The sequence below is a fragment of the Aquila chrysaetos genome, chromosome 3 (genome assembly GCF_900496995.4).
Source record: "Aquila chrysaetos chrysaetos chromosome 3, bAquChr1.4, whole genome shotgun sequence".
Lineage (NCBI taxonomy): Eukaryota > Metazoa > Chordata > Aves > Accipitriformes > Accipitridae > Aquila > Aquila chrysaetos.
Genome location: NC_044006.1, coordinates 40796337 through 40823581, shown reverse-complemented (window position 1 = coordinate 40823581; position 27245 = coordinate 40796337). Strand labels below are relative to the sequence as shown.

The 27245-nt window shown below is 41.5% G+C and overlaps 1 protein-coding gene across 2 annotated transcripts in view; it reads left to right on the top strand.

Annotated features, from left to right (window-relative positions):
* The window catches only part of CREB5 (cAMP responsive element binding protein 5), a 240021-nt gene that overhangs the window by 119465 nt on the left and 93311 nt on the right, over positions 1-27245 (top strand). The window contains exon 1 of one of the 2 annotated variants that reach the window (XM_030010335.2): positions 22753-22812. The exons of the other annotated variant lie outside the window; for it this stretch is intronic. Coding sequence (XP_029866195.1) covers positions 22766-22812 — 47 coding nt within the window. The 5' untranslated portion in view covers positions 22753-22765. Of the gene's footprint in view, positions 1-22752; positions 22813-27245 lie in introns of those variants that run through there. 2 annotated transcript variants of the gene reach the window in all.

The window sequence follows — 27245 nt, the reverse complement described above, 5'->3', positions numbered from 1 at the left end:
CACTGATTGAGCAGAATGATCAACTGCTAGTTATAATTTCCAGGCCGTTTACAGAGCAGGTATAATAGCCTGGCTTATGACTCTCTCATGCTTTTAAATCAGCTACTGCTGACATTGTTCACTCCGCACCTATCGCCTCCTTAATGAACAGGCACAAAATAAGGTACATGGACAGGACCGTGTCATGTGCAGCTTGAGCACTGCCAGTAGTTACTGCTAATGAAATAATACAACATGATGCCAATGTTCTGGCTCGCCACCATCTCTGTAGGCAGTTGTCCAACCGCACGCTTCCCTGTACTGAGATATATTGATTTTCTCATGTACTAGGAGTCCAAAAGTAAGTCCAATTTCAAAGACTGCATCAGAACATTTTGCAGCCATGGATAACAGTGGCTGCCAATTTCTATACATAGCGCTTTTGGAAGTACTTCTCAAACGTGCCCCCTTGTCATGCCTGGTCCCTGATTGCTTTTTGCTCTGCACCTAGTGCGTGTGCGTCCGTGTGTCTCTCTTCTTTTTTACCCACTTTATATCTTCTTTATAAAAGATCGCTCAGATCTCACAGCTGTGCTGGAGGACTCTGGCATGCACCAAAAAGAGCACGTCTGCACTGATTCACACAGAAATGTAGAAGATGGTATCAGATAGACAGCTAGATGAGGTCTAGCCCACTGGCCCACAAGCAGCTCATAGTGCTCCCAGGAGGACTTAGGCTGGGTTTCTCAGGCTCCAAGCTGATTAAAACAAGAGGTAATGTTAAGGCCATATCAAGTCTTGATTCTGGGGTTAGAGGAAGAAGCTGACAGCTGTCTTGCAACTGGAGGTAAAAGGGGCGCAGAGAGCCGCTGCAAGTATGGGAAAATCAACTTTAGGGAGAGATAGTAAAGAACAAATTAAATTCTACTGTGCCTGTGTTTTTATTCAGGGTATGCATATATTCACAAAACAGTCATTCAATTTCTCAGTAGACTTTGATGGTCAAAATTAGGCACCAGAGTGCTGTGCTTACTGTCTCTTAAAACAGGGCAGTTGCAGTAAGCAAATTTTAAGCATAAATAATACTAATGTACTGAACACCATGAGTGCTTAGTTTTGCAGAAGACACATGACATAGACAGCCCCTGTCCTAAAGACCCTGTAACATAAGGAGCGTCTGACACAAAACAGACAAAACTTGCTGCGAATAACTAGGATACATCCTTACACGTGGTGGTGTTTATTTACTTCACAGTTGTGATTAGGATTGTCACAGGAGATCCTTTTGAAAAAAAGTAATCTGCGTGGTTTGTCCCTGGGCATTATGTAAAGGTATCACTTCTTTCTGAGGGGTATGGGTAAAAAGAGGCAATGTGTTAGGGAGTGGAAAGTAGGTACTGGTTTGGGGAACTACAGACGTGCTCGTAGGGAAAGTAGGCTTTGATATTCATGCTTTTGGCATATCATAAAAATAGAGACAACTGTCACTGTAGAAACACAGGCACATCATCACAATAAAATCTAGACCTCATATCTTAAGTGTACAGAATTCATATTTGAGATTTGTTGAGGTCTTTTTGCCTTCAAACATAGAAGTCATAGAAAACTCAGATCTGAAAATTTACTATGACATGGGTTTTTTGTAAGCACATTTCTTCCCTACAGCAATTCTCTTAAAATGTCATTGTTACATTGCAAAGTGACCAATAGTAGTTACCAAGGCTCTAGGCAGAATTTTAAAGCATGTACTGAGGCCTGTTGAAAACGTATGAATGAGATTTTATGCTCAGTTTAGCTCATGTTAAGTCCTGTAAGGTGAGAAACTTTTTAAGAATCTGTAATGCTGAATCTGAGGAATGTATGAAGTTCAGAGGATTTTCAGAAAGGATTTTGATTCTATAATGCCTGGGATGTGAAGCTACCAAATCCTATTTGTCAAACTTCACAATTATATACTTTCTGAAAGTCTCATCAGTGACTTTAGTCAATAGGACTTACAAAGAAAGTTAAGCATCTCTGAATTTGATCCCTTGTTTTTTTTGTTTCTTAAAAACTTGGTGCCTAACTTACTCTCTTATGATGGACCATATGATATAGCTCCTCCAAAAAGTACAATAAATTAACTGTAGTGATAAATAGACAGCTTATCAAAGACTTATTCATCTTCTGAAAGTATTCTTTCCTAACTAATTTCCCAGTGTCCTTTAAATTTTCTGCTCTGAAGATTGTTTTTATAGGTCAATTCAAGATTGTGTGGCTTCAGTGAGATTATTGTACAGTTTGCAGTTAAGGATGGGCTGAAGTCACTCAGGCTGTAGTCCTGGGCTTAACTCATCACCCATATAGTCCAGGTTTAGCTGCCAGAAAATTGAGCAATGCATTGCATACCATATCATCTCCTTAATTATCTTACCTGGTCCTTTAGCTGACTACAGAATGGAAAAGAGGAAGAATATTGACTGCCACCTCTTTCCACTAACCTCTTGCTCCTTGGCTACTTATTCTTTATAAAATGAAGTGCCTTGAACTGCTGAAAATGAACACAACAGCTTGAATGTCTTTCGTAGCAGGCAGATCAGTAGTTGCTCTGTCAGGTTACAGGGACTTAGAAAGGTCCATAAAACACTTCTTTCTCCATTCTATAGTTCCCTAAAATCACAGTGAACTCTAGAATCATTCCACCAGTAATTAAGCATGCTTCACGTCAGCTCTTTTAAAAATAAATGAATTAAAAAAAAAAAATCCAAAATCAAACCATTGGATAAAAAGATTAGTTGCTAGTGTAATGGACTGTTGATATTAAAAGAAAAAGAAAATTATTTTGGCTGATTTGAGTGCAAATTTCTACTGTACTTTCCATGGACTTCTATTACGTACTTCAGGTTCCAAAACACTTTTCAAACTGCAGCTGAGCTTTGCATGCTTAATTTAAGGTCCCTTTGACGTTGAAATTTGAGCAATTTGGTGCTGCAAACCCTGTAATAGGATCATTATTAGCATCACTAATGCTCCAAAGTAGCAGACATGACAGGTGATAGGTAGTCAAGTAATAACTCTTAGAAATTTTAGGAGAACTTATGCCAGAGAGTGTAGCGCCCTGAGCTGGATCTGAGCTGTGGAATCACCCAGGCTGTCCCAGCAGAGTGGTGTAACCGTGGGGTCTATTTCTATGAAAAAATTATTTTTCTCACAAATAAAATAAAGCACAAAATTTCGGTGGGGAATATCTGACTTCTCATTCAACACCTAACAGTATTGCAGTGTCAATTTTCTGCTGGGGCTGGGGAAATAAATCAGGACGTTCTTGTGGAAAGCAAACTTTTTCTGTGAAAATGGGAAACTACAAAAGTTCTAGTTTTTCAAAGGTTCCTCCCTTTCCCCAAATTTAGTAAAATATTTTTAACTATCCCTTACCTACACTGTTATTAATATTGGCATGGGTTCTTTAGAGATCAGACATAGACTCTGTGGTGTCTAGTGGACAATGTGGATGAAATGCTTTTTTTCTAGCTTAATATCTTTTCTGATAACTTAGTATCTTTCCTGATACTGTGCTCTGAAAGCACAACAAATGTGTTTGCCTAGTCTATGCATGTATGAGGCTGATTGATGTGGCTGGGATTTCTCTCAGAAGCAGATGTGAGGAATGGGAAACACTGCTGATGAGAACTGTTGCCTGCAGGGATGGGATGTACATATTCTGGGGATAAAGGAGTGGCTAAGCTGCTTCCTTAAAAGGGAAAATGTACCCTAAAGTGATTTTTACAAGCTGTCATCCTGAAAGGAGTCATGCCTCATTTAGGAAATAGATCTTTAAAAGCAAGGAACGTGGGGGAAAGTATACACCTTGGACTTCACAGAGTATTAAAGAAGCTGAAACAGAGCTGAGAGACTGAATGTTGCTTTGAAGAGCTTGGAAGTTTTTGTCACCGGTGGAACTTTTCTGGAGGCTGAAATAAATCTTTCTCCTATGAAAATGTGGTGCTACAAATGTGGTGTTATTTAGTTAGCAAATCTTTGAGAATGAGACAACCTTTCTCTTTTCCAAGTTGCACACTGACATGGTGTATGTTTGGGAGAAAGTAATTACAGTCACGTCATGCTCTGGGTGTAACTTCACTGCAGAGTGCAATGGGAAAGGGTGGTACTTCTTTCTTGAAAAACCAGCAAGTACAAGAACATTGGAGTTTAAAAAAAAAAAAAAAGGTCTTGTTTTAACTGAGACATCATATGTTGAAGTGTGGAAGCATAGTCATTGATTTGTCAGTATATAGTTGGTCTTGTACATCCGTGTTAGCCATTTCATTCACGTTGGAAGCATTTTAGGCATGCTGCCCTGTTTGCTTTTGCAGAAGGAGCAGGCAGTGGTGTTCCCATGCATGGACTCCATCACTGCCTGCACAAGTGACTGTCCACAAAATCACAGAAGCACCTGGGGCATGCATGCTTACCTGACTGCTTTGGTGTCATTAAAAATATGTCCACAGGAGATTTAGTCTGACTTCCCACAAGGCGGTTTCCAAAGGGCATGTTCTGGTGTTCTTTGTGCTTATTTTGAGGAATTTCCCCCCACCCCCACCCCTAGAAGGGTGAAGCTATTCTGCAGGACAAATTGCATACATTTTGGGAGGGAGGAAATTAGTTCAAGGGTTCATAAACAACAGAATATTATTGAAGTGAGTTTGAGTTATGAAAAGCAAGAACCTGCCTTGCACCTTTCTGGTTATTTTGTTTATATTAATAAGTAACTAATTGAATTATATTTCCAATCACATTTTACGCTGACTGGACTCTGTTTTTCTCTCTAGCATGGCAGCACAGGTCATATTTTTCTGTTGTCATTTTTGAATTGCTACCCATTTTATGTTACGAGCTTTCAAAAGCAAGACAAGTAAGACAAGCCATTTATATTAAAACCAAAGCAAGAATCCCACATGCCTATATGTGCATATAAAATATACTGAAAAAAGGAAAGTTGTGAGCAAATGATAGTTGCCCCTGAAACAACAGGCAAACCAGCCAGCTGTGAAGGAAACTAACATGATGTACTAAAGCAGAAACACAATATAATGGGGAAATGCGGTTCTTTGTTCAGATCCGTTTCCTATTAACACTTATAATGTTATGCTTGTGCATGCCATCCCCTGAGGACCACTTGGTCAGCCTTAAATGAATAACAGTGGAATATGTAAAAACTGCTAGATGCATAAAACTTCTGTGCACCCCTAGTCTGTTGTGTGTATGTGTTCCTTTTAAAGGAAATCTGAGCTATTTATTGCATGGAAGTTTGAGTTAAAATGCTGTTGTGTTGCCAGGGGCCAACCACTAACAGTGATTTTAAAAGGTGAGAGCAGAGTGAGATTAGGGCAATTTGAGCATGATACTTAAGGTCTCTCTAGCTATTAGTGAAGGAGAAAACTTTTTAGTATCAAAGGAGGGGAAACGGACTTTGTAATGCCACTCGGCTGGGCTGATAGCAATGAGAGAGGCTTTTGCGAGGGGCTGCAAATTCAACACCCTGTTGAAGTTATCTGTTTCTTTGCTCTGTAGGGTACTGAAGCAGATGCTAGTCAGGTGCGTGGTGGAGGTTCACGGGGAAGGTTGCTGTGAAGCACTCTTTCCTGCTGATTCGAAGCTGAGGTGGAAGATTTAAAATAACAGTCCTTACGTCAGATCTTATATCCTTTGTCTAATTTGGGGATAGTTGTTGAAGCCTGAGGAGCAAACCTTTCTCATTTATGAAACTGTGTTAGGTTGAGGGAGTGTGGGCATGCACACAAAACAAGGATAGTGTGGATAAATGTAGGAAGAGCTGTTTTATTGACTACTTTAGTTGCAGAACTACCCCCTGGTATAAAGAGATCATAATTTCAGGTATTTAAGCATCTAGCATCCACTAGAAGATTAACACTGTATACAGTGAGACTGCAAAATAATGCTGAAAGAAGCTGAATGTAACAACCTAAAATACCATTGACACGGGAGCTGGCATTTATATTCTGGAAGACTAACTGAGTTTGTTAACTGATACATGGGTTGCTGCACTGGGAGGATGTTCCTCTGGGTGTGGACTATCTCCTAAGCCCGTTTGATGTTTTTAGGACTGTCCCGCTCAGGGCATCACCAGCGCTGCTTGATCCAGAGCTGTGGTCTAACCTGAAGGGCTTTCTGATCCGCACAAGAGGGTATAATACCCATGGTCTGGATGTAAACTGTTATTAAAAGGAGAGGATTTTTCTGTGTTAGACAGCCGTATGGTTTACTTAAAAGAATAATTGCTGGCCTTCCTCCTAGGGAAAAAATGAACTTATAATATAGTCAAATAATAAAATCTCATTTTGCTGTTCAGTCCTATCCTAAGGAGGGAGGGAGGGAGTTGGGAGAGGAAGCTAGGTATTAAAACAACAAACCCTTTTAAGTGTGACAAAATTGGGATCTCTGAGTCTATAAGGGCAAAAGAAGTGCATTTTGTGCCTCAGCTTGTTAACTACCTTATTTATGTCCTTCCCAAACGCACAGCTTCAATATGTCTGTAATTAAGCAGAACTACTCCCCTTAAACTCTCTTACCACAAGACATTCTCTCAATGTCTCCCTGTGCAATATTTCTGAACACTCATCATGTCCATTTCTTCACCCTGAGGTCTGACTAGTTGAGACTGATGAAGTCTGAACACAGACTTCGAGGGATTTCTAATGGGATAATCAGGAGGTGGCTGTTGAGCTTCAGAACATAAGTCATTTTCAGGCTTCAGTGTTTGTTTTAAATCCTAAAGGGCACCTTAGGATTCCTAAAAGATTAGCGAACAGGGCCTCCCAAATCTGCACTAATGCTCTTTTTTGGACAAAATTGACAGCACAGTTGAGAACCTGTCAGGTGAGGGAGATAAATACAATGGAAGAGCAAACAGTGGGAGAAAAGAGAACTTCTGTGATAACATATTCTCCCTGGATGTCATAGACCATGTGCAAATAATGAGCACACTGAAAGAAAGGCAGAACCTGGTTAAGTATTGTGTCAGGAGAGCCTGTGATCTCAGGCTATTAAATACTACAGCGCTCTTTCAGAGCATCATAATTCAAAAGGAAGGTGACAGTGTAGTAACCGTGAGCTGCCGCCTAGCATCGGGCTGGAAGGGAGGAGGGGGAGCAAGATCAGAGCAGGCTTTGGGATGAAAGGAGGTTATCTCATTTTCATAAGGAAGATCTCTCAAATACCTGCTTTGACCTCTTGTGCTGGAGCATGAATTTCAATGAAGGGATAAATGGTGACATCTCACCCGTTAGCTCGTTTTTGAGGATGGGGTTGTGTTATATTAAATCGTGCTTGGAACTCTGGTTAATACATTTAGAGAAACAGCTCTCAGGAACATCTACCTCCCTTCCTTCCTCCTTAAAACAGTAATGAATCCAAATTGCTAATAAAACATAAGAGCTCAAAGATGTTGTACACAGACCATGTTTCTGGGCTGGGTATTTTTTTAATGTCAGTTTTCCCACAGCTGTTAAAATGTTACAGTCATTAAGGTATCAAAACTGTCTAGCCAAGAAGAGAGACTTTTCTTTCTTTAGGCTCTTGAATTGTTTGAATATTTTGTTTAGAAGGGCTCCATTCTTTGTTTCTTTCTGTGGAGAAAGTAAAGCTTGTAATCTGCCTGTACTGTAAATCTCAGTTAAGAGCCATTCATTGAAGAATAAACTATGCCTTCTCCTGTGAGGCTATTTTTCTAACAAATCTGATTATGTGCCTGCAAACTAACAATGGCAATTAGCAGATACATGTTGTCCTATCTACATTTTGAAACTGTTTTCCTAAATCGTAGAAAAAATGCATTTTAAGGGTTATAAGAATTTTAATTTACTGACATTCGGGGTTGTTTTCTGCTTTGACACAGGTTGCCAAGCAAAACCTGAGGGGCTGTATTGTAGTTCTGAATTAGAAAAGTTATTATTGAAGGGATCAGGAGTATTTTGAAGTATATATATTTACTGCAGGAAATTAGGTCCTTTTCTCATGAGCATGGGGAGCAATCAAAGGACCAAGGATGGCTTCCTCTCTGCAGCCCCAGACCCCTGTACTCGTCATCCTGACCCAAAAGCATGTTTTTTCTCAGGGCCACATGCCAGTACTGCTCAGGCTATGTTAAACCTTTCTTCTTCTTATATTTATGTGCTGCCTCTTCATCTCTCTCCAATGTGACAGCAATCTACCCACACGGCGTTCCCTAAAAAATAACTTGGCAAAAACTTTTTCCCCCAGATCACCCAAATTACTGAGTAGCTTTCTACTTTTTTTTGCCTTTGTTCAAAAGAGAAAAAAAAAACCCAAACAGGGAAAGGCAGGGAAGTTTCAAGGGTGTTTAAGATGGACTTCAGCAGTATATTCTCTGGGACTGTGTTCACCCTTAGCTTTTTTAATGCAGGGTGCAAGAGGCCCCATCAACTAACAGGGTTATCAGTTAATACCAGCACTGTAACTTATGCTCTGGGGGGAGACCCAAACTGCCCTGAACTCAGCAGGTAAACAGGTCCCCATTGATGAGGAAGCCTCCAGGAAAAGTTGGTGTGTTTGTTGAGGTCATACTTATGCTTCAGGAAATGTCTTCCTTTTTCCCTTTTCCCCTGTTTTCCCCCATTTCTTCTTTAAATAAAAAATGATCAGACACTTCCCCAAGTGTTAGTAGATTCTTCATCATTCATGGCGTTGCTTATTGACTCAGACATGAAACTCAGCTCTTCTCTGTGACTTTTCGAGGAAAGAATGGTGGAAAGCTCTGGTTATGTCTATATAAAAGAAGAGCGAGATCAGAAGATTCATTTTGCATAAAATTTTTAAGAATGTGTAATTTTTGCTGTCATCCCCCTAAAATCATGGCACAGTTTTTTAAGGCTATCAAATGTGACATGGTTTAGGCTTTTTTTTTTTGTGGGGTGGAATTATTATTATTTTAAACTTAATATAAATAGGAAGAAATCTGTAATGCCAAAGCTATAAATCTTTTGCTTTCATAAAAATTATGGAATCATTGAGCTGTATGGCTGGAGGGGACTTCAAGTGTTATCCAATCCTCTGCCCAAAGTAGGATTAAGTAATATCTACATCAGTTCTGACAGAAATCTCTCTAACGTGTTTTTGACAACCTCCAGAAATGCAGAGCACACATCCTATTGCTGTGCTTAACTGTAGTCACTTTGAGACAAGTTTTTCCTGAACCATCCTTGATGCAAAAATAAAAGTTCCTTTTATTTAAAAGTTCCTTTTATTTTTGGTTCTACTCAATATAGATAGGGAGAAAGATACTATTTCTTCTTTCTGTCTTCAGCAGCCTTTTGTGTATTTGAAAATGTATTATGTCCACCCTCTGTCTTGTCTTCTGTAGAGTAACCAGCTTGCTCAGTCTGTCCTCAGTCCTGCTCTAGACTTGGAAGTGTTTCTCTAGCTGTCCAAAGGGTTCTCTTTGGCTCACCCACCTTTAGCTAGGAACAGTACCCAAAAGTGGATGTGGTACTTCAGATCGGACCTACCAATGCAAAGGAAAGGATTCACACACCTATGTTTAAAAATGTGGGTAGGAGGTAAAAAAATCACTTGGTATTGGTGAGGACCAAGAAGCCCAGCAGCACTTACAGATGGTTCCCATTTGAAACAAAATGTTTGCAACCGAAAAAGCTAGAAATAAATTCTTTCAGCTTCTCCAAACTAAAGGAGCTCTGCAGAGAAAGGACTGCTCAGCAGCAACGACTTCTTTGTTTTTAATTGCAGAATCCATAGCATCACTAATAAATCATGACAGTGTGACAAATGACCGGTCTCAGCTGAGGGATCCTGCCTGAAATGCCATTTGGTTAATTGTGTTGCACCTACCAAGGTTTCCCTTGGAGTGGCTGGTTCAGTGCTGACTCCAGGGGAAGTGTGCCACCTACTGAATCACCAGCTCTGTTTCCTGAAGCACCCTGGGATTTCCTTGGAGGGCTCCCAAATGCATTTGGCCAAGACCAACCCTGTTTAGCTTATGAGAGCAGACCAGATCACAGCCTGAGGCTGTTATGGCTGCTGGCCATATTACTCATTGGGGATGTTTAGTCATGTATCTCTATGAAGGGAGACCATATTGCATTAAATGTGTCAAGTTAGTTCTGCGTATATTGTTTGTAAATTGCTTTGTGACCCTTTCTGAGTGGAAAGAGCTGCATATGTATAAAATATTAAGACTTAATGGAGTGTATATAACATGTATGGATACTTTCAGGTAATCTTTATAATAACCTTTCATGTTATAGCTATATGATTGAAAATGTAATAAAACAGACTGGTAAGGCAGCCTCTTTTAAGTTCTGCTGTTTTAGTACTGAATCATTCTGATTTTGCTGTTGAAAGTCTGGCTTTGATACTTAAATATTGGTAAATCTTCACCAACACAGTTGTTTAAATCTAATAGTAGTGAGTCCTAGGATCAACACTGTCCAGCTAACTTTAATTGGAATACAATTCCACTTGACTGCAATAAGTCCTTATTGATATTTTATTATTAATAAATTTAGAAATGGTAGATGACTTTGCATAACACACCTCATATTCTAGGTAAGACACCCCCCTCCAGTAGGTAGCTTACGGCAGTATTGTGTAAGCCTCCCAATATTAGGAGGGGTTATAATCTGAAGAGAGTGGTTGCAGCTATATTGTATAAGGTATGTACTCCCTCTCTCTAATTTTTGTAGGGTATAAGATCTAGGCAAAACAGACATTGGTAGCTGAGTATCCTCACTATAGGCTGGACTAATATAGTTGGTCTGGTTTCAAAACACAAATAAACTCCAAACCACCACAAACTGGCATGCTTTAAACCTCTGTACAAATTACTAAACCTGACCTTAATCTTTTTTTTTTTCTTTTGAAGGTACTAGTATATGCCTGGGATCTTGTTCTCTATGAATGGTCTCTGATCCTGGCATTAATACCCCTTATCACTTCCCTGTCTGAAGTCTTTGCCTCATTGTACCCCCGCTTTGAGTGTATACAGCAGGAATTGAAAATAAAAAAGCATTAAAGAACTGCTGGCACCTTGTGGTAAATGTTTGAAAAACATTTTTAGCAACAGTTTAGACTGTAGAATATATGAAATCTGAAATTTCTCAGTCATTAAGAGTATTCTGATGAAAAAAGGATCCTTATTACTTTAGTCTATTTATATCACTTCTATGACTCTTCAGTACATTTTCTACCTGCTGTCTATAATGTTACCTGGCACATGCTAAAAACATGTTTTTTAAAGCAGTTTGTAAAGGTACAGTGGGCCTGCCTGTTTCCAAATGAGATAATTTTGTTTGCAAGACTAGATTCATATGCAGGAAAGAAAGCTTAGCTCGATGGAAAGATGTTTAGGCAGAGAATATAACTCAGATGGTCCCTTGTGCTGGTTTTGCTGCTTATTAGCTCAATGCAGATAGGCAATATGAAGGACGTGAGTTGGATGGGATGTGAAAAAAGAAGAGCAGTGGTTTGGTGAACTGAGGTGGGAGTTTTTCCTCAGGAAAAAGAAGAATGAGACTTCAAGGGGCTGGTATTTTTATTGCAGGGAAGAGATGGGATGGAAGGGAGCAGAAGGACTAGGGAGGTCACAGATGTAGCCTGGAGTAGGCTGAGTAAGTGAGAACAGGAAGAATAAAATTGATATCGTAGACTAGGAGAGCCAACAGATTAGATCAAATATATGTGTGAAGAAGACAAAACAGAAAGCTCTTATATGAAAACATTACTTGTGAACGAGCTGAGCTGAGTTCCAGACGGTATATCAGCCTGTCTCTCATCTGTGCTTCTTTCTAAATTCACTAGCACTCTGCACTTTACAGACCTTTTTCTTAGTCCCTATAAATTTTTTATGGAAGCCAGGTTAGCTGAAATGAAAAATAGAGTTGTTTTTCTTAGGTGCATGATTTAAAGCTTAGCAAGAAAACTCGTGGAAAACATAATTGCCCTAAACAAAACAAGACTTTGAAGGGCTTCACCAAGTAAAGTCTAATTTTTATCAATGTACTCTAAAGCATTTTTTTAGTGGACTGTTTTCATGGCAAAGTTCAACTCTCAGTTCCCAGGGTTTCTGACTGTACAACTCTTTACACTTTTCACTGTCCTTATAAAAGACAGACAAAATGGTTTAAGGAAATATTTTTTTAAATATTCATTATCTGGCAAAGACCAGGCCTGCAGTATTTCTGCCTAAAAAGGGAAAGTTTTGGAAGATTTTAAAAGTATCTAAAAAAGGGAGATAGAATGGAAATGAAGATGCCACTGTAAACATAAGTTTTAATGTCATTCATCCTGCAATACTCCTTCAAGTCAGTTTTATCTTTATACATAGTTACATTTATAATATATGTATAATGCTTTCTATTTGATAATATCTTTTATCTAGGTGTGTGTGAGATATATGCCCTTATATATGCATATTATGAGCACAACATTGAGGCAGGTGAAATCACATCAGTCACGTCCCAGAATTAATTCTGGTTTTGCTTTGTGTTTACCTGATCAGCACCTGTTTGACTAGATCTCTTTAAGAGTAGTTGCAAGTATTTAATACCTTTTTGTTTGAGCACTCTGAAAATGCTGACCAGCTAAGGCATTGGATGCAAATGAATAGAGATTTCATGAATTGGCCTCCAAAATGCAGAGGAACAAGAATCGTATGAGCTGTCCTGGGTAAGAGTTAGATGATGACTATGATAGCTGCCCATCCTTATGTCTCTTTAGGCTGGAGACACAGAATAGCCAACATGGACAACCAAAGCAAAATAAAACACGGCGAAGTGAAAACATATTAACTGACCAATAAAAATAATAACAATCATGATAATCAAGCAACCCGACTGTAGCTTGTGCTCTGAACCTTGCCAAATTTGGGGCTGCTGGCAGGCCACCAAGAATAGCAAATACAACAGACAAGGGCCCCTCATCTGAGAAAGCCTTGCTGCAGTCCCCAGAGAGCTTTGCCCTACAAACTGACAGCAAGAGCATCCCAGCCAGTCTGAACAGACAGCATGGAATTACAGCATGAGATTGCTGTGAAGGGAGATTAAGCTAAACTTGCATTTTGTGTGAATTGAGATTAAATGAAGGGACTCTGTTGTTATTTAGTAAAAACAGTTTCCTAGGTTACCCTGGAGTCATTTTTACTGTGTTGGTATGATGTAATCGGCTGGTTTAACGTTTAGAGCTAGTAAAACATGTGCGTATAAATTTTTTTTAAAAGGATGTGCCTAATCACTTTCATTTTGCACTCACTTAGCTCAATATTAATAGTTTGCATTGGCTGAGGATTTACAAACAGGCTTAGGAGTGTAACAGTCTAGATTTCTACATCTGATGGCCTGAAAGTTAGAGGGAGTGAAGAGTTTTGTCAGACTCCTAGATCTTTCCTCCCACACATGCTGGCCACCAGATAAATCATGTGTATGAGTTTATAGTGGTGCTGGATGTTGAGCAACACCCAGAAGTTAAGTTCTTGAAATAATTTCCTGTGAAAGCAACAGTAGACAGATTTGTAATCATAGATCACGGCATTAATCAAGTAAACAAACCATCCATTTTTTGCTGTGGCATTCCTGAAATCCCTTTTAGGAACACTGAAAATTCTACATAATGATACTGCCTAATAACGAGCGTAACCAGAGCAGAACAGCACACAGTGACACAGGGGCTTCTCAAGTCTGTGGGGCACAGATGCAAAATTCCACCGATAAAAGTGTGAGAGTCAGCAGACATCTGAAATGTTGCTTAAACATTTCAGTAGTATTAATACTACTTATCTCCATTGTAATTAAAACATTTCTCCTCTTCAAAAGTTTCCAAAAGGTTGCTTATCCCACTCTGTCAGCTAAGAGACATTTCAGGCAGGGCTGGGAGTGGATCAGTAAATAAGGGCAGACTTTGTCCTGCACTGTTATTCTCGCCGACAAATTCCCACTCAGTAAAAGCTGCTGACAGCTGTGAACTGCTCAACAACTACAGCTAATGTTGGGGAATCTGCTCTAGGAAATAGGGCAGGTAGGTTTCGTTCAGCATGCTTAAAAATGGGGTTTGCTGGAGGGGAAAGAACCAGGTGATGTTGAAAAGGAAAGTGTCAGGTTGGAGGAGGCTGCTTGTGAAGCTACACAATGTTCAGTACAGTCCTGATTTTGTTTAGCATTTTCATTAATGACGGTAATGCAAGTATAACAAGTACTGCTGGTGATGCAGGGTTTGGAGATATTGGCAATACAGAGAAGGACATGGATGTTGAAAAAGAAAAAGCAAAAGAAAAAGAAAAGCAAAAGAAAAGAAAAGAGAAAATAAGAGAAAAGAAAAAAGAAAGGAAAGGAAAGGAAAGGAAAGGAAAGGAAAGGAAAGGAAAGGAAAGGAAAGGAAAGGAAAGGAAAGGAAAGGAAAGGGAAAAGAACCAACCTAAAAAAACCTGGATGAGCTTTGAGTACTGAAGTAATGGCAATGGAATGAAATTCAATATTTAAAAATGCAAGGCTGTGCCTGGGGGGACTAATAAAAATTTCTAGAAGAAGAAGAAGAAGCTGGGAGCTCATCATCCAGAAATGGCTATGTAGGAGGAAGGCTCATGAATAGTGGTAAGTGGTCATGGAGTGGCAGCAAGCTTCTGTGGTGGTCTGCTCATTTCCTAGGTACTAGCACTCTTAAACAACAATGCATCAGGAAGACGGCTTTCCAGAGGCATTGGGAGGTATTAGACTGGCACAGTGGGCTGATCTGGAGCTAACTTTTAATACTGATGAAAACATGCTAGGGAAGGTGGGGGGAGGTTGGTTACCAAGGATCTTGGAAGAAAGTAACTTCAGGAGGAAAGACTTAGCTGATTAAGGGATACACAGAGAGAGTTGGCATGTTCAACACAAAGGGTTGGGAAAAAGGTCTTTGCAACAGAAGTCTGGACAGATATGAAAGAGGTAAAATTGCATTGGTAAAAGCCAGAGAAAACGATGTTGCAACTATTGACGTGCAGGGTGGTGAGACATATGTTCCAGTTCTGAAGCAATTACAAGAATATATAAGCCCTGAAGTGGTTTCAAGCTGAATTCAGATTGGCATCTCCATGCAGAATAATTAACGCACAAAAGCTTGAACATGAGGGACGATGACAGTAGAAAATTCCTAAATCATAAGAAATTAAATTCACACTACTTGGAAGGGGGAAAAAAGGGAAAGTTTTGGGGAGACAAGAGAAACAGTAAAGGCTCAGGGTTTGGAAGGTTAAAAACTGAAGAGACACATCCCAGTTAAGTGGGGAAACTGATCTAGGCACTGATTCTTTTGTATCAAAACTATTCAGCTATAGTCACCGAAGTGTCCGCTTACGTTAGAGGGGATCTTGGGCTGTAAGTGAATTCTGCAGGTTCTTGGATGAGTTAGTCATCATTGTTTTAATCTGTTTATCCTGTTTCCATAATAATTTTTTTTTCATTTAAACAACTTAAAAGTCTAGTTTGTTGGGGTTTTTAAAATTGAGCTGACTGTGGTTCATTTTTCAACAGAAAATTAATCTTCTATCCTTATGTGAAAAGTCACCAGGGATGCCAGCAAGCCACTGCAATTTTTCCAATACAGAATTCACAGAAGTGCCTCACTGACACAGGCTGTAGTCACTAAGGACAAGCACAACCATTTGGTTTTGTACAGTGGCAGAAATAGGCTAGCCTTAGAGGATATCCAAGCAGATGACTGCTCCATGTGTAAATCTAGTATGTACAGTTTGTGTGGAATATGTACTTACCCATTGGGTATTTCAGTGTACATGCATGTTTTGTAGCTAGATTTTTTTTATTTTGGCGTTTGTTTGGGTTTTTTATGCAAGAGTAGAAAAGCTGTATGTTTTGATTCATAGAAACTGATGTTAAAAGTAAAGCAACATCCTGCATCACAGAATGTGGAAGTGAAGTTAGAAATAATTTCTCTTTCATTTATCGTTACAGTAAAACTGGTGGTGTAACTCTGACTCTGGTGTCAGTAAAATGCAGATGCTTTCCTTTCAGAGTCCTGAAAGGATTTTTGTGAGTGTCTGTGAGAGATCTGTTTGTTTTTAATATGTTTAGAGATAATAGATGGCCATACTTTTCCAGAAGAAAAGCATTGGAGGACTAAACATAGTATGTAAATCCTAAAAACATAAGTGGGTACAGATGGACCTCATCTGATTTCAGAAAAGATCTCTCCCATAATGAATCTGTGACTGGAGATGTTACTATGAAGGAAACTGAACTAGGATTTCCTGTTTAACTCCCATTACAAAAAAAAAAAAAGAAAAAAAAAGAAAGAGACAATAGTTTTTCCCTTTTAAAATAAAATGTCTAATCATGTAATAGCTTTATGTTATCAACAATAGAGTTTTAACTCTTATGGCTGCCTTGTTACACTGGAAACTTTACATTACATTATGTTTCAATGGGAGTCACTGCAAATAGGGAATTGCAGGCTGGCCCTTAGTTGTGGCTGCATCTCAGTCTCTGTGCTGCAGACTTACTTGGTTTTTAAGAAACACTGAAAAATTCTAACCTGTACTAAAAAAGGCTGGAGTTTCAGTGTCAAGATGCTGGATGTAGATTAAATTCAGATCTTTGGACAGAGCCAAGTTAAAAATGGTACCACTTGAATCATGAATTCTCATCATCCTGATAGTGATTGAATGGTGTAAACCCTGTGCCTGAGGATGACCAGTAGAATTACTTGGCTACCCGTAATTCATGGAACTTCAAAGCGTAAGTCAGTTTGTCCAGCAAGAGTCCAGCAAACATTTCCTAGTGGTTGGTTATAGCTGTTAATTTTCATGAAGGAAATATTGTATTATCAGCTGGATTACTAGCAAAAGAGGACATATCTTTAAAAGCAAGTTATCTTGTGTATGTTTTTATCAGATAGCACTGTAAAACTATGCTGCTGTAATGTGGGTGATCTGAGTCCCAGCAGTCTCCTTTTCCAATTGGAACCGAGTTCCAGATCTTTGCCTGTTTTTTAAAAAAAAGTTTCATTAGAATATCAATTATTGTTATCATGCTGAAAAATAAAGATGAGGGCTAACAAAAATACATGAAGAAGACAGTGCTTACCATACTGTGCTTCACAGCACATATTGAATTACAGCATATGAGTTTGCTCTTTTAATCCAGATTTTGCAATTTCAGCTTACTTTTCTGTCTGTTAGAAGCACAATGGGGAAAGAACATCAAAACCAGATCCTTTTTCCTGTTATAAGAGTTGAGATGTGACTATATGTGATACAAGTTTTAACCTGGGTCCAGGATAAAGCCTATAGAGTTTCACACTAAAGATTAAGATATCTGAGATCTGGGGTCAAAATATTTGGGGTACATGGATGGCAAAGCTTCTTCAAGCAACTCTAAAAATAGCAGTGGCTCCACTTTTCAACCAGCACATTCTAATTATCCGTTAGAGTAATTAGAATCACACTGGGGAAAGGGAACCTCCTGTTCATTGTGCATGAATGTTAAAGATTACATGGCATTTTTTAAATAATCGCAGCTGTTTACTTCTGTCCTTAGTCAACATCTCCCCTTCGCACTCCTGTGCCGTTTGCTGGCTGGCTGCCATCCCCCATGTCAAGGGTGATTGCATTGCATGACTTTTTATGGCTGGCCTGCAAGGTGCTTTGGGATCTTTCAGGGTGAAAGGTTCTACCGAAATGTAAAGCATTATTTATTATTTTGCATAAATTGCTACATTATTTGTCTTCAGTATTTGTGGTTTACAGCTGTAATAAAATAGCTGGCTACTCAGACTGGATGACTCAGTGATAGGTAATTGGATACAGAGCTCTTCACTTCCAGGTCAGCCGCTCATCACTGGCCCAGGGCTATTTGGCAAGTATATAATAAGTAGGCAATTCCACTTCCTAGTGGTTGAGCGTCCCCAGCACAAAAAAACATGATCCCAGGTGGCATTAACGTTCTTAGGACTGTCACCGGGGAAGGGTTTCTTATCTTGAGATTGTTCTTGAAGATTTGGGTTCAGATTCATTGCAAAAATGTTGTGGGGAGGTCTCCCGGCCATCATGCCCGTTGCACATCTGCCTGGATCGTCACAGAGCACCTGTCTCCACAGCTGTTGGGCCCAAACTCTTGCTAGTTCTTCTTCCTTAAATATTTTCAGTAGTGTGTTTCTAATTTAGCAGCATGTTTGTGCATATGAGTGAGAAAGGGAGATCTTTGTTCCAGGATTCAGTTAGACTTAGTCCAGTCCAGTTTCTTAACAGTGCTTATGCCCAAGAAATCTGGGGCAATTCTCACAAAGGGTATTTCCAGATATTCTATTTCATAACAATTTGGAGAGCTCGTAGGAAAACCAGCTCTACCTCTGATACAACTCAATGCTGAGCACTTTGAGCTGTGTCTCCTTAAAGGAGAATGGCTTTTTCCAAAGCACCCAAGTGACTTGGGAACATGCGTCCCATTATCTAATGAGCAACTTGAAAAATCCACTCTTAACCCTGCCTTACTTTAGTTCTGCTGAAATTGGTGGACCTATACATTCTTATGTCCTTGCTAGTGACAGCTCGCCTGCTCAGACCTCACAATCTCCCTGTGCAGACAATCCCTCTGTCCACTGTGAAACACGGGACACCCAAGTTGAACTGAACACTGACTAACACCACATGGGTTTGCAGTGGTCTGTAACTGAAAAGGTTCACTGGAAGCAATTTGCAAAGAAATCCTTAGGAAACCACCTGGATGGTTATCCTAAATTAAAAAAGGAAGAGATGCCACTTTAAAAAAATAATTTTTAATACTAGGTTTAAGGTTCCATACATGTGATAGTCATTAAAGCTTATTTAACCCTGAAATTATCTGGCCTCTTTAATTCCACAGGGACTGTAAGGCTCTTGGGTTAGAAATGAAAAATAAAGTCAGAATGAAAATGAGACTTTCCTGAGTGTAGGACCATTATTACAGAATATTTTCTTAATCAAGCCTCTTTAAGAGCCAAGTAGCGGAGAAAAAAATAATCAGGCTATACTGCTTTCATCCACAGGGTCTTTGCCGATGCTTTGGGCCACTGATGGAAATAGGCACAAGTCAGTCCCAAAGGCTGCATGTGATACACTCAACTAAAATGCATGTAGAACTGATGATTTGTCCATCCACAATCTCAACTGTAGTACACCCAGTTCCTTGTTACAATATGCTTTTGAGATAATCCCAGTGCGCTTTGACATTTGGGCTCTCGAAATTCAGAGCTCTCTGGTTGTTCAGACTGGAAACTTTCAGCAGGAGCAGTGATTTTTGTCAAGTTTCTGTTACACCAAACATCTGTGGTGTGCCCCACCACCCTCTCCCCAAGGATGAAACATGCTGCAGGGAGGGTGTTGCAAGCATTCCTGAACTAGACAGCTAAGCTGGAGTCATAACTGTGCTGGCCAGGGCGCTACTTTGAAGAAGGCTCCCATTAGAATTAAAACATCCCACAACTCTCCTCACAACAGCCCTATTCTTGAGCGTGGCTGAACACGGAAATTTAAGGATGGGGGTGGAGTGGGGGGAGAAAGAAAAGACAGACAAGTAAACAGATAAAGAGGGAGCTCTTGAATGCCAGTGGAATTTCCTCTGAGCACAGGACATTCTTTATCATTAACTGGTCTGTCACAGGAAGGAAAATGGGAAAACAGCGTTTCCTGTTAGGCGGAAGAAAAAATCAATAGGCCTTGGAAATACCTGCCTGGAAAGAATTTTTTGTATTCCCACCAGCAAGCACAAATAAGTTTTTAACTCCTTTGGAGCATAAGCTCTGTTTTAAAGCAGTTTGCTTCTTGAAATAGGACTTCAGTGTAAACACGTAATTTAAAAATGATTGGCAGTTCAGGCTGCTTGGATCTTTCTTGTTTGTTTCAGCAAGTGCTCTAACTCCTGGAAATATCTTCTGTAAGACAAAGGCTGTTTTCAGGGCAGTTTAATTCTGAGTTTGTGTTTATGAAGGTAATAATAATGAAAAGGGCCATTTGCCATACAAATGCAGTCACTCCTGTAATATTTTGATTAAGATGCTCACAGATGGACAATGGGTCTGCTCTTGCTTCTGGTAAACAAAGTTTTCTTTTGGAAAGAGCACAGTTGCCAGGCTAGCACTTGAAGCCTCAGGCGGACAATGAACTACCCCGCAGCTCCTGCATCATCTTTTTGGTTGCATTTTGCTCTGAATACAGCAGGGTGGTGGAAGTGTGGGTCTTTCCGAAGGGTGAAAAGAGGCCGATTCACTGGCAAAGGCTGCAGGAATGGATGCATATGCACAAGCAGCCCCAGAGTAACCTGGGTTCCTCAGGGCAACCATTTTTCTCTTTGGTGGCAGCTTCCTTCCTTCCGACGGTGGGCCTGGGGATTAAAGTTTGTGCCTCGGTTTTAGCCCCGTTCCCCATCAGTTTGAAGCTGTTCTGAGCCAGGGATCTGGCCTGGGCCCAAGACAAAGATTATAGCAATGCCAGTGGCATAACTGGATGAGCAGAAGCTATGTAAGCTAGCAGTGTAAATGTAAGAGGACAAAATAAAAGGGAGGAGGGAGGGAAGATGACCTCTTAGACATGCACAGAAAAAGGGTTGGAAGTCACATTTTTTTAAATGGAGAAGGAGAAGTGGGCTGAGCTTAAAATGAAACTATCAGCAAGGCTGGAATTAAAAGAAAGCTTTAGGAATGATCTAACTTTTATTTTATTACATTACAGAAGACAAAAAATCAATAGCTGGTAATTCAGACATAAATGAGTTATACAGGCCATTGACACAATGGACCAAACTTTATAACAACCACATCTGATGCTGTCAAGCCACAGGCTTCAGTGGCGCCAGTAATAATTATGGCTGATCACCTCTAATTCAGAGCTGCCTTGCTTGATAAAGGTGTCACTCTGAGTGGCTGCAGCATCAATATCAATTGAGGATGTCATCCAGCAGGTCAGCCTGCTGTGGAGAACTGTGTTTTTTTAATTGAATAGGATAAACCCTTGGTTTTCTCCTCCTCTCATTCTGTCTGTAAAAATCATATATTCCTTAAAGAAAAATAATTTGAATTCATGACTGAAACTACTTGAATTCAAGACTAAACCATGACTGAAGCTAACGGTGTTGATCCATAGAAATATATTCCGAAGATAATTTATAACCGTGAGAGTATCCTCAGGAGGAGACTTTGGCACTTTACAATAATCTCTGTCACATTGCTGCTTTGATCAAGTAATGAATCTGCCGCCCCAAAAAACCCTGTTTGGTAAAATGCTGCTAGGCAATCAAAATTGCTTTTCCATAAAGTCACATCATTATAAGGAAGAAAAGAAAACACATTGGCTTTGATGTTTTCCTATTGTTTTCAGAATTTGGGGGGATAGGTGTGTCCATTGACTGTCGGAAAAGTGAATTTCACTCTGAGACCTGGGGTGAAGTGACTTTGTCAAATAGTTCTTGATCTATAAAGAAAGGAGTCGCTTTTAAATACCTTTCCCTGTTTCAGGTGTCATTAATGCTTACATCTCTGCAGTCTGACATTGAAACTGTTAGTCTTTGGATTGCTGAGGGATGGTACGTATGCTTAGACATTTTCACGTATTATTATTATTACTACTTAGACTTCACATTCTTTTGTGGAGCAACTGTTTTGCACTGTGTTGACTACAATTAGTTGTGAGTGATGAGCAGTGAAAAAACGCTCTGTGGGGGAGGACACGGGAGATATTTCAGCCGCAGTCACTGTAGCATTTAACATTAGGAAGACTCAGAAACTGCAACACGATGCAGCAGAGCGCCTAGCACAATAGCTTACGCTCGCGCGCATGAAAAATTATTACAAGTTCCGCTTAGAAACATTCTCAATCCTTAAAAACCCCCACGAATATCAGACTTGGGAGATAAAACACCAGAAGGGCATCGTTTTAAACGCGGGGTAGGCAATAGCAGCAGCACCGCAGTGAGTTCGTTCCTAAGCTTGCAGCGCTTGGGGCTTTTCTGGTACTTCTTAAGTGGCGGAGAAAGAAAGCGCCTTGCACCTGTACGTCTGCAGGCGCACCGAGCGACAGCTCCGTCGTTCTCCTTCAAAAAACCGCGGGGCTCGACTCCAGCCCTGCGCGGCGCAGGCAGAGGAGTCCCAGCCGAAGGCGTAACCTGCCAAAGCACCGCTATTCAGGCTCCCCGTGCCCCCCCGCCCCAACCGCGCTGGGTCCGCTTCGCGGCTTCTGCGCTGCCCTCCTCGCCTCCGGCTCCATCTCCCCCCTTTCCCAATTGCCGGATCTTCCCGAAGCCCGGACCGTGGCCGGGGCGGTGGGGTGGAGGTGGGGGGAGAGGGGGGGCAGGCGGGAGCGAGCCCGTTTGTGCGCAGCATCTTCCGATGAGCCCCCGTCAATCCTGTCAGCCCCGTCCGTCCCCGGGCTTCCCTGCGATGGGCCGGCAGCTGCGCAGGCCCTTCCGAGGCGGCACTGTTTCTCTCTCTGTTTACTCGTTTCCAATGGCAATTGCACCACCGAGTCTCAGTACGTCTGGAACTTGGCCTGGGGCTGTTTTGGTTACATTGAAGTTTTTGCTTCAGCTCTGCCAGATTTAAATGGTGACTTCACCGAGGACTGAGCTAAAAAGGAGAAAAGGGGAGGAGGGAGGTAGTGTAGCGAGCGGGAGCGAGCGAGGGAGAGGGCCAGGGCATTACATCATCATTTGGACGGGAATCAAATGGGAAGGATATGACTCACTCGGGCTAGTTAAGCTTTGGCTCAAGTTCTACATACACTCATTCCAGGGCTCTCATGTTCTGCACCTCAGCAGGGAATTCAGGCTCAGTGATGTCCATGAGGTTTGTTTTTAATTTTCTTTTCCTTTTCTGATTTCTATATACTTCCCCCCCACCCCCGCCCGCCTTCCTCCTCCTCTCCTCCTCTCCTCCTCTCCTCCTCCCCTCCCCAGTCCCCCTTTCCCACTCTCTTTTCCACTTCGACAGAGTTTGTTTTCTGGTGCGTGTAACCTCGACTCTTAGCAGCAGAAGCTGTTTTTTCGACCAAACCGAACCCAAACAAGGAATACAGCAAACTTGAGAGAAGTTTGGTGGCTGGTTGTTTGTTTTTTTTTTTTTCCCCATCATTGTGTTGCTCCTAATCGGAGGAGACAGGGAGAGAGTTAAAACGCAGGAACCAATCGCTTGGACGGTGATGTAATGCTGGAACTGCAGGGTTGTTAAGTAATGTGAGAGGAAGGGGGTCAGGGTTGCAAAGCATTTACCTGCTGTCAGGGGGCTTTAAGTTTATTATCAATTGCAGTGACTGTAACTGGCTTCAGACTGCACTCTCTAATTATTCACAGACTCCCCTTTTTTATCTTTTATTATTAAAAGTAAAACTATATTACGGTATTTTAAAAAATGTGATATTATCACAGCTGCAAATTATTTTCCACCAGGGCTTTTTGATATTTTTTAAATGGCTTGAAACTGGGTGTCTCTTTCACAAAAAGCCCAGAGAAAGCAAAAAGAAAAGAGAAAGGCAAAGGCAAAAAGGGGTGGTTCTTCGAGTGTAGCTGGCGAATTTGAAACTGTACGAAGAGAGCAGTTCAGCCTCTGCTAGCAGAGTGAGTAAAAGCTCCTACTGTTGGAAATCCGCTGTAGAAAATAAAACATTTAAGGAAGGCAGTTTGCAGAGCTCATCCCGAGGAGCCTCGGCGTTTCATCCCTAACACTTGTCAGCAGCGTTCTGATCCTTAGCTCGCCCTGGGTTCGTTGCTTGTTCCATGCTTGCTCTCTTGCTGTTGCTGGGACCGCTGAGGTCCTGATCCTGCATGGAAGATCCCCCTCCTGTCATGGTTCTGCTCTCCAGAACTACCTGGGATTTGGGGCATTTGCCCACGGGGGTTTCCTTTGCGGGACGGAGCACTGTGATTGTCTTATTAAGTCTGTCTGTCTCCCTACAGACCTTTTAGTCTTTTTTCCACATAGCTAACAGCCTCTAGGTCTGGGGGGTTGGGGAGAAAAGGTACCTCTTCCCCAAGTTCACCAGAGGTACATTACCCTTAGGATGGGCCACGCAGGGTTTAACACTGACTAAGCCCCTGCTCGGGCATTGCTTGTGTTTAGATGTGGGATGAATGTGAGATACCAGGTGTGTGTTGGCGTCCTCAGGATACCCGTTCTGCTCGGAGGAGCTCTGCGTCAGGTTTCTGTGTCAAGAGCTGTCTGCTCCTAAGATACTGCTCTCGGAAGTGCCCCCTTCAGGGAATTTCTATCTCGGAGGGAAGCACGGTATTCCTGTCCACTGGATCAGCAGCGGACCAAAGATTTGCTTGGATAACTAAAGGTAGCCTTAAACACATTCTTGAGAGTTTGGTGGTTTTTTTAAAACCTGTGTTGGGGCCTGACTGAGCACAATACCAAACAGTGTTGTTCTGTGGTGATGCCAAAACCTCCCCATCTCTGTCCGAACAGTCAAGAGCCCCTGACGAGTTCCTGCCTTCCCTTCCCTCCGGTAGCCCTCTGCAAAGCCATCTTGTGTCTAGCTGTTTGTTAGGTCCCCGCACTTTACTCACAGGTTTTTCCTAAATGCCCCGATTTCCAAGCTCCTCAGTCAACTGTTCAAGCACAAACAATTGCTCATGTGCCAAACTTTTATCATTTGAGAGCCTAACGCAAGGCCACACCCAGCTCTGGCCCACGTTGCAGTGCAGATATACCATATGGATTAGATTGCGCAGTACTCTGTTGAGGATGTGTGGGTTGTGGAGGGAGCTGTGCTGCTGCAGGAGTTCCCGTAGGATTTCTGACTCATATTTTCTCCTAGAAATGTTGGGAAGTGCAGTTCCACGGACCATCAGAGTAAAGTGGAGTAGATTCTTCCCTTTGCCTGCCCGCTTCGGATGCTGGGGTGGACTGGTCTTCCCTCTTTCCCTTCCTGCCTTTTCTGGCTGGAGACTTTGTGTGGGAAAAGTCCATCAGTGTTGTCCTAGGATACTGTCTAGCCATGTTGGCAAGATACTGGGCAGAGGATGACAGATTGTCACACTCCATCTTTGCCTACGCAGAAATGCATCCTTGCTATTTCTCTTACAAAAACACATATAAAATATGCTGTGTGGCATGGCCTGGAAGTCTTTGGGCATTGGGTTGCATTCCATGGGGGATCAGAGTCTCTCTTGTCTGGTACTAGCTATTAACATTTCATCTTGGCCAGGAGGGCAGCAAAGGAGAACATCTTGATGCTTTAGTCAGTGTGGACTGACTGATGACCCTGCCTTGTGCTTGCGACTTTCACAAAGCAACTTCATCTTCTCCACCCTGCTGATTCGTGCTCAATGAAGTTAGGTAGAGGGTGTAAAGATGTAAATCCTTCTTCCCTTCCAGAAGTGCATTGCAACTCTAAGTTACAATTTACTTCTGTTACTTAACTGATTTTAACACAGCACCACAGAAGAAAAAGGTTTAAAGGCTTCTTTCAAAAAGCTGCAGTTGTAAATTCCATGTGCATACACATGTGTGCGTGTGTGTATGTATGTATGTATATTGCCTATTGAAGCAACAAAGCATATAATTAAGGAGTTATAACTGTCCTGACGAGAGCTAGACAGCTCTGGTTCTGCTTGACAGGTGCTTTTGAAATGCATGCTCATCTTGGACAACAAAAAAATGAAAGTAGCTGCCCATTTTGGATTCCTCCAGTGCTAGCTGCCCATCTTGCGCTACCTTGGAGCCAATGTGCAGGTATGCCTGTGGACTTGCAGCTCCATGGTCAGAGGTCAACAGCTCTGACAGTCAGCCTCAACACGTTTGAAGCCGGGCCTTCTGGCAAGCGGATTTTCTTAGTGAAGGATGATATCTTTAGGGACCTAATTTTTAAAGAGCAGCCAAGAGAAACGTTAACAGCACTCTGAAAGTGAGCATCAGAAGATATATTCAGAAGCACATGTAACCTGTCAAACAAACCGGAGGCCAAACACACCAGAGCTGGGAAGTGATGTTTGCACTGGAGAGCCAACCGTGCGCAGTCGGCCTGTGAAGAAAGGCAATCTGCTCAGAGCAGAGCCCGGCTGGAAGAGTCTCAGTAAATTTTCCCCACCAAGATCCCAAGTAACATTTCCGCCTGCATCGTTGAATGTGTGCATTGGCAGAATATCCACTTTATAAGCTGTGTGATTTCAAGACATAATTTGGTGCTCCTTAGCTGGTCTCTGCATGCACAAAAGTATTGGCTCTGCAGTTGTGGTACAAAAGCAAGAGGTAAAAATCAGAGAGCTTATTTTTATTTCACCGAATGTGATCCCTCTGCCCCTGTATTCCTCAATTTTCCTAGCTCTACAGTGAGACTATTTCCCTTAAACATTTTTGGAAGACGTGGCTGATGCTTGTGAAGCCCAATGAGGTTTTCAGAGTCGGCGTGGCGAGTGCTGGGGTCAGAGCAGGCCAGGTGTTGGGCAGAGGTGGGGGCAGGGCTGGCCTCACATCACATTTTGGACACGGTGGGCATGAAGACCAAGTTGTCTCCTGCACTTGGGTGAGGGTGCTGGCACAGGAGCGGGCCTCCTCTGCCCTTCCCCATCTCTCTCTGCTCCCCTTCCCACCCTTCTTTTGTTCATCCTGCACATGCCTGGGCCATGTTCAGCCCAAACTGTTGAGATCAGCTTTGCCGAAAATTACAGTTCAGATCAAAATGTGAGTTAGGTTCCTCCAGTGTGAAGTGAATGCTGGGTCTTTCTCTGCAGCTATAGATAAACCAGATATGAAGGTAATTACATCTCATTCCTATCTGACTCTCTTATTTGCCATAATCTCTTTTAATCCCTTTGATACTCATCATAATAATGTTAATCTTAATGAACTCATTTGGTATTAATGCGGATGTGATTTGTAAGTTCAGAGCAAGCTTGCCATCCTTGTTTAGCGTTCATTAATATCCACTTAACTGTGTTTATGCTCTCTTTCTCCTGCAAATGGACTTGCGTATCTCTTGTCTTCCACCTAGCTGATGTGGCAATTCCCATAGTGGAACTCTCTTTCCACACTCAGATTTGTATTTCCTTTCTATTCCTCTTCCTACTTACATGATCCCAGAGAGAGGAGCTGATGGAGACACTGCATCCATCTGCTAGTGGGTTTCTGTACCCCATGGCTTACTCATGTCTTCCACTTTCGACATCAGAATTGAAGGAACCCTTATCCTTTTGCTTCTCATTCATGTGGCATTCCTTCTTAGATTGCTTCAGAGATATTACCTTACTATAGCCCTTGTTTTATTGTCTCAGAGGGTGAAC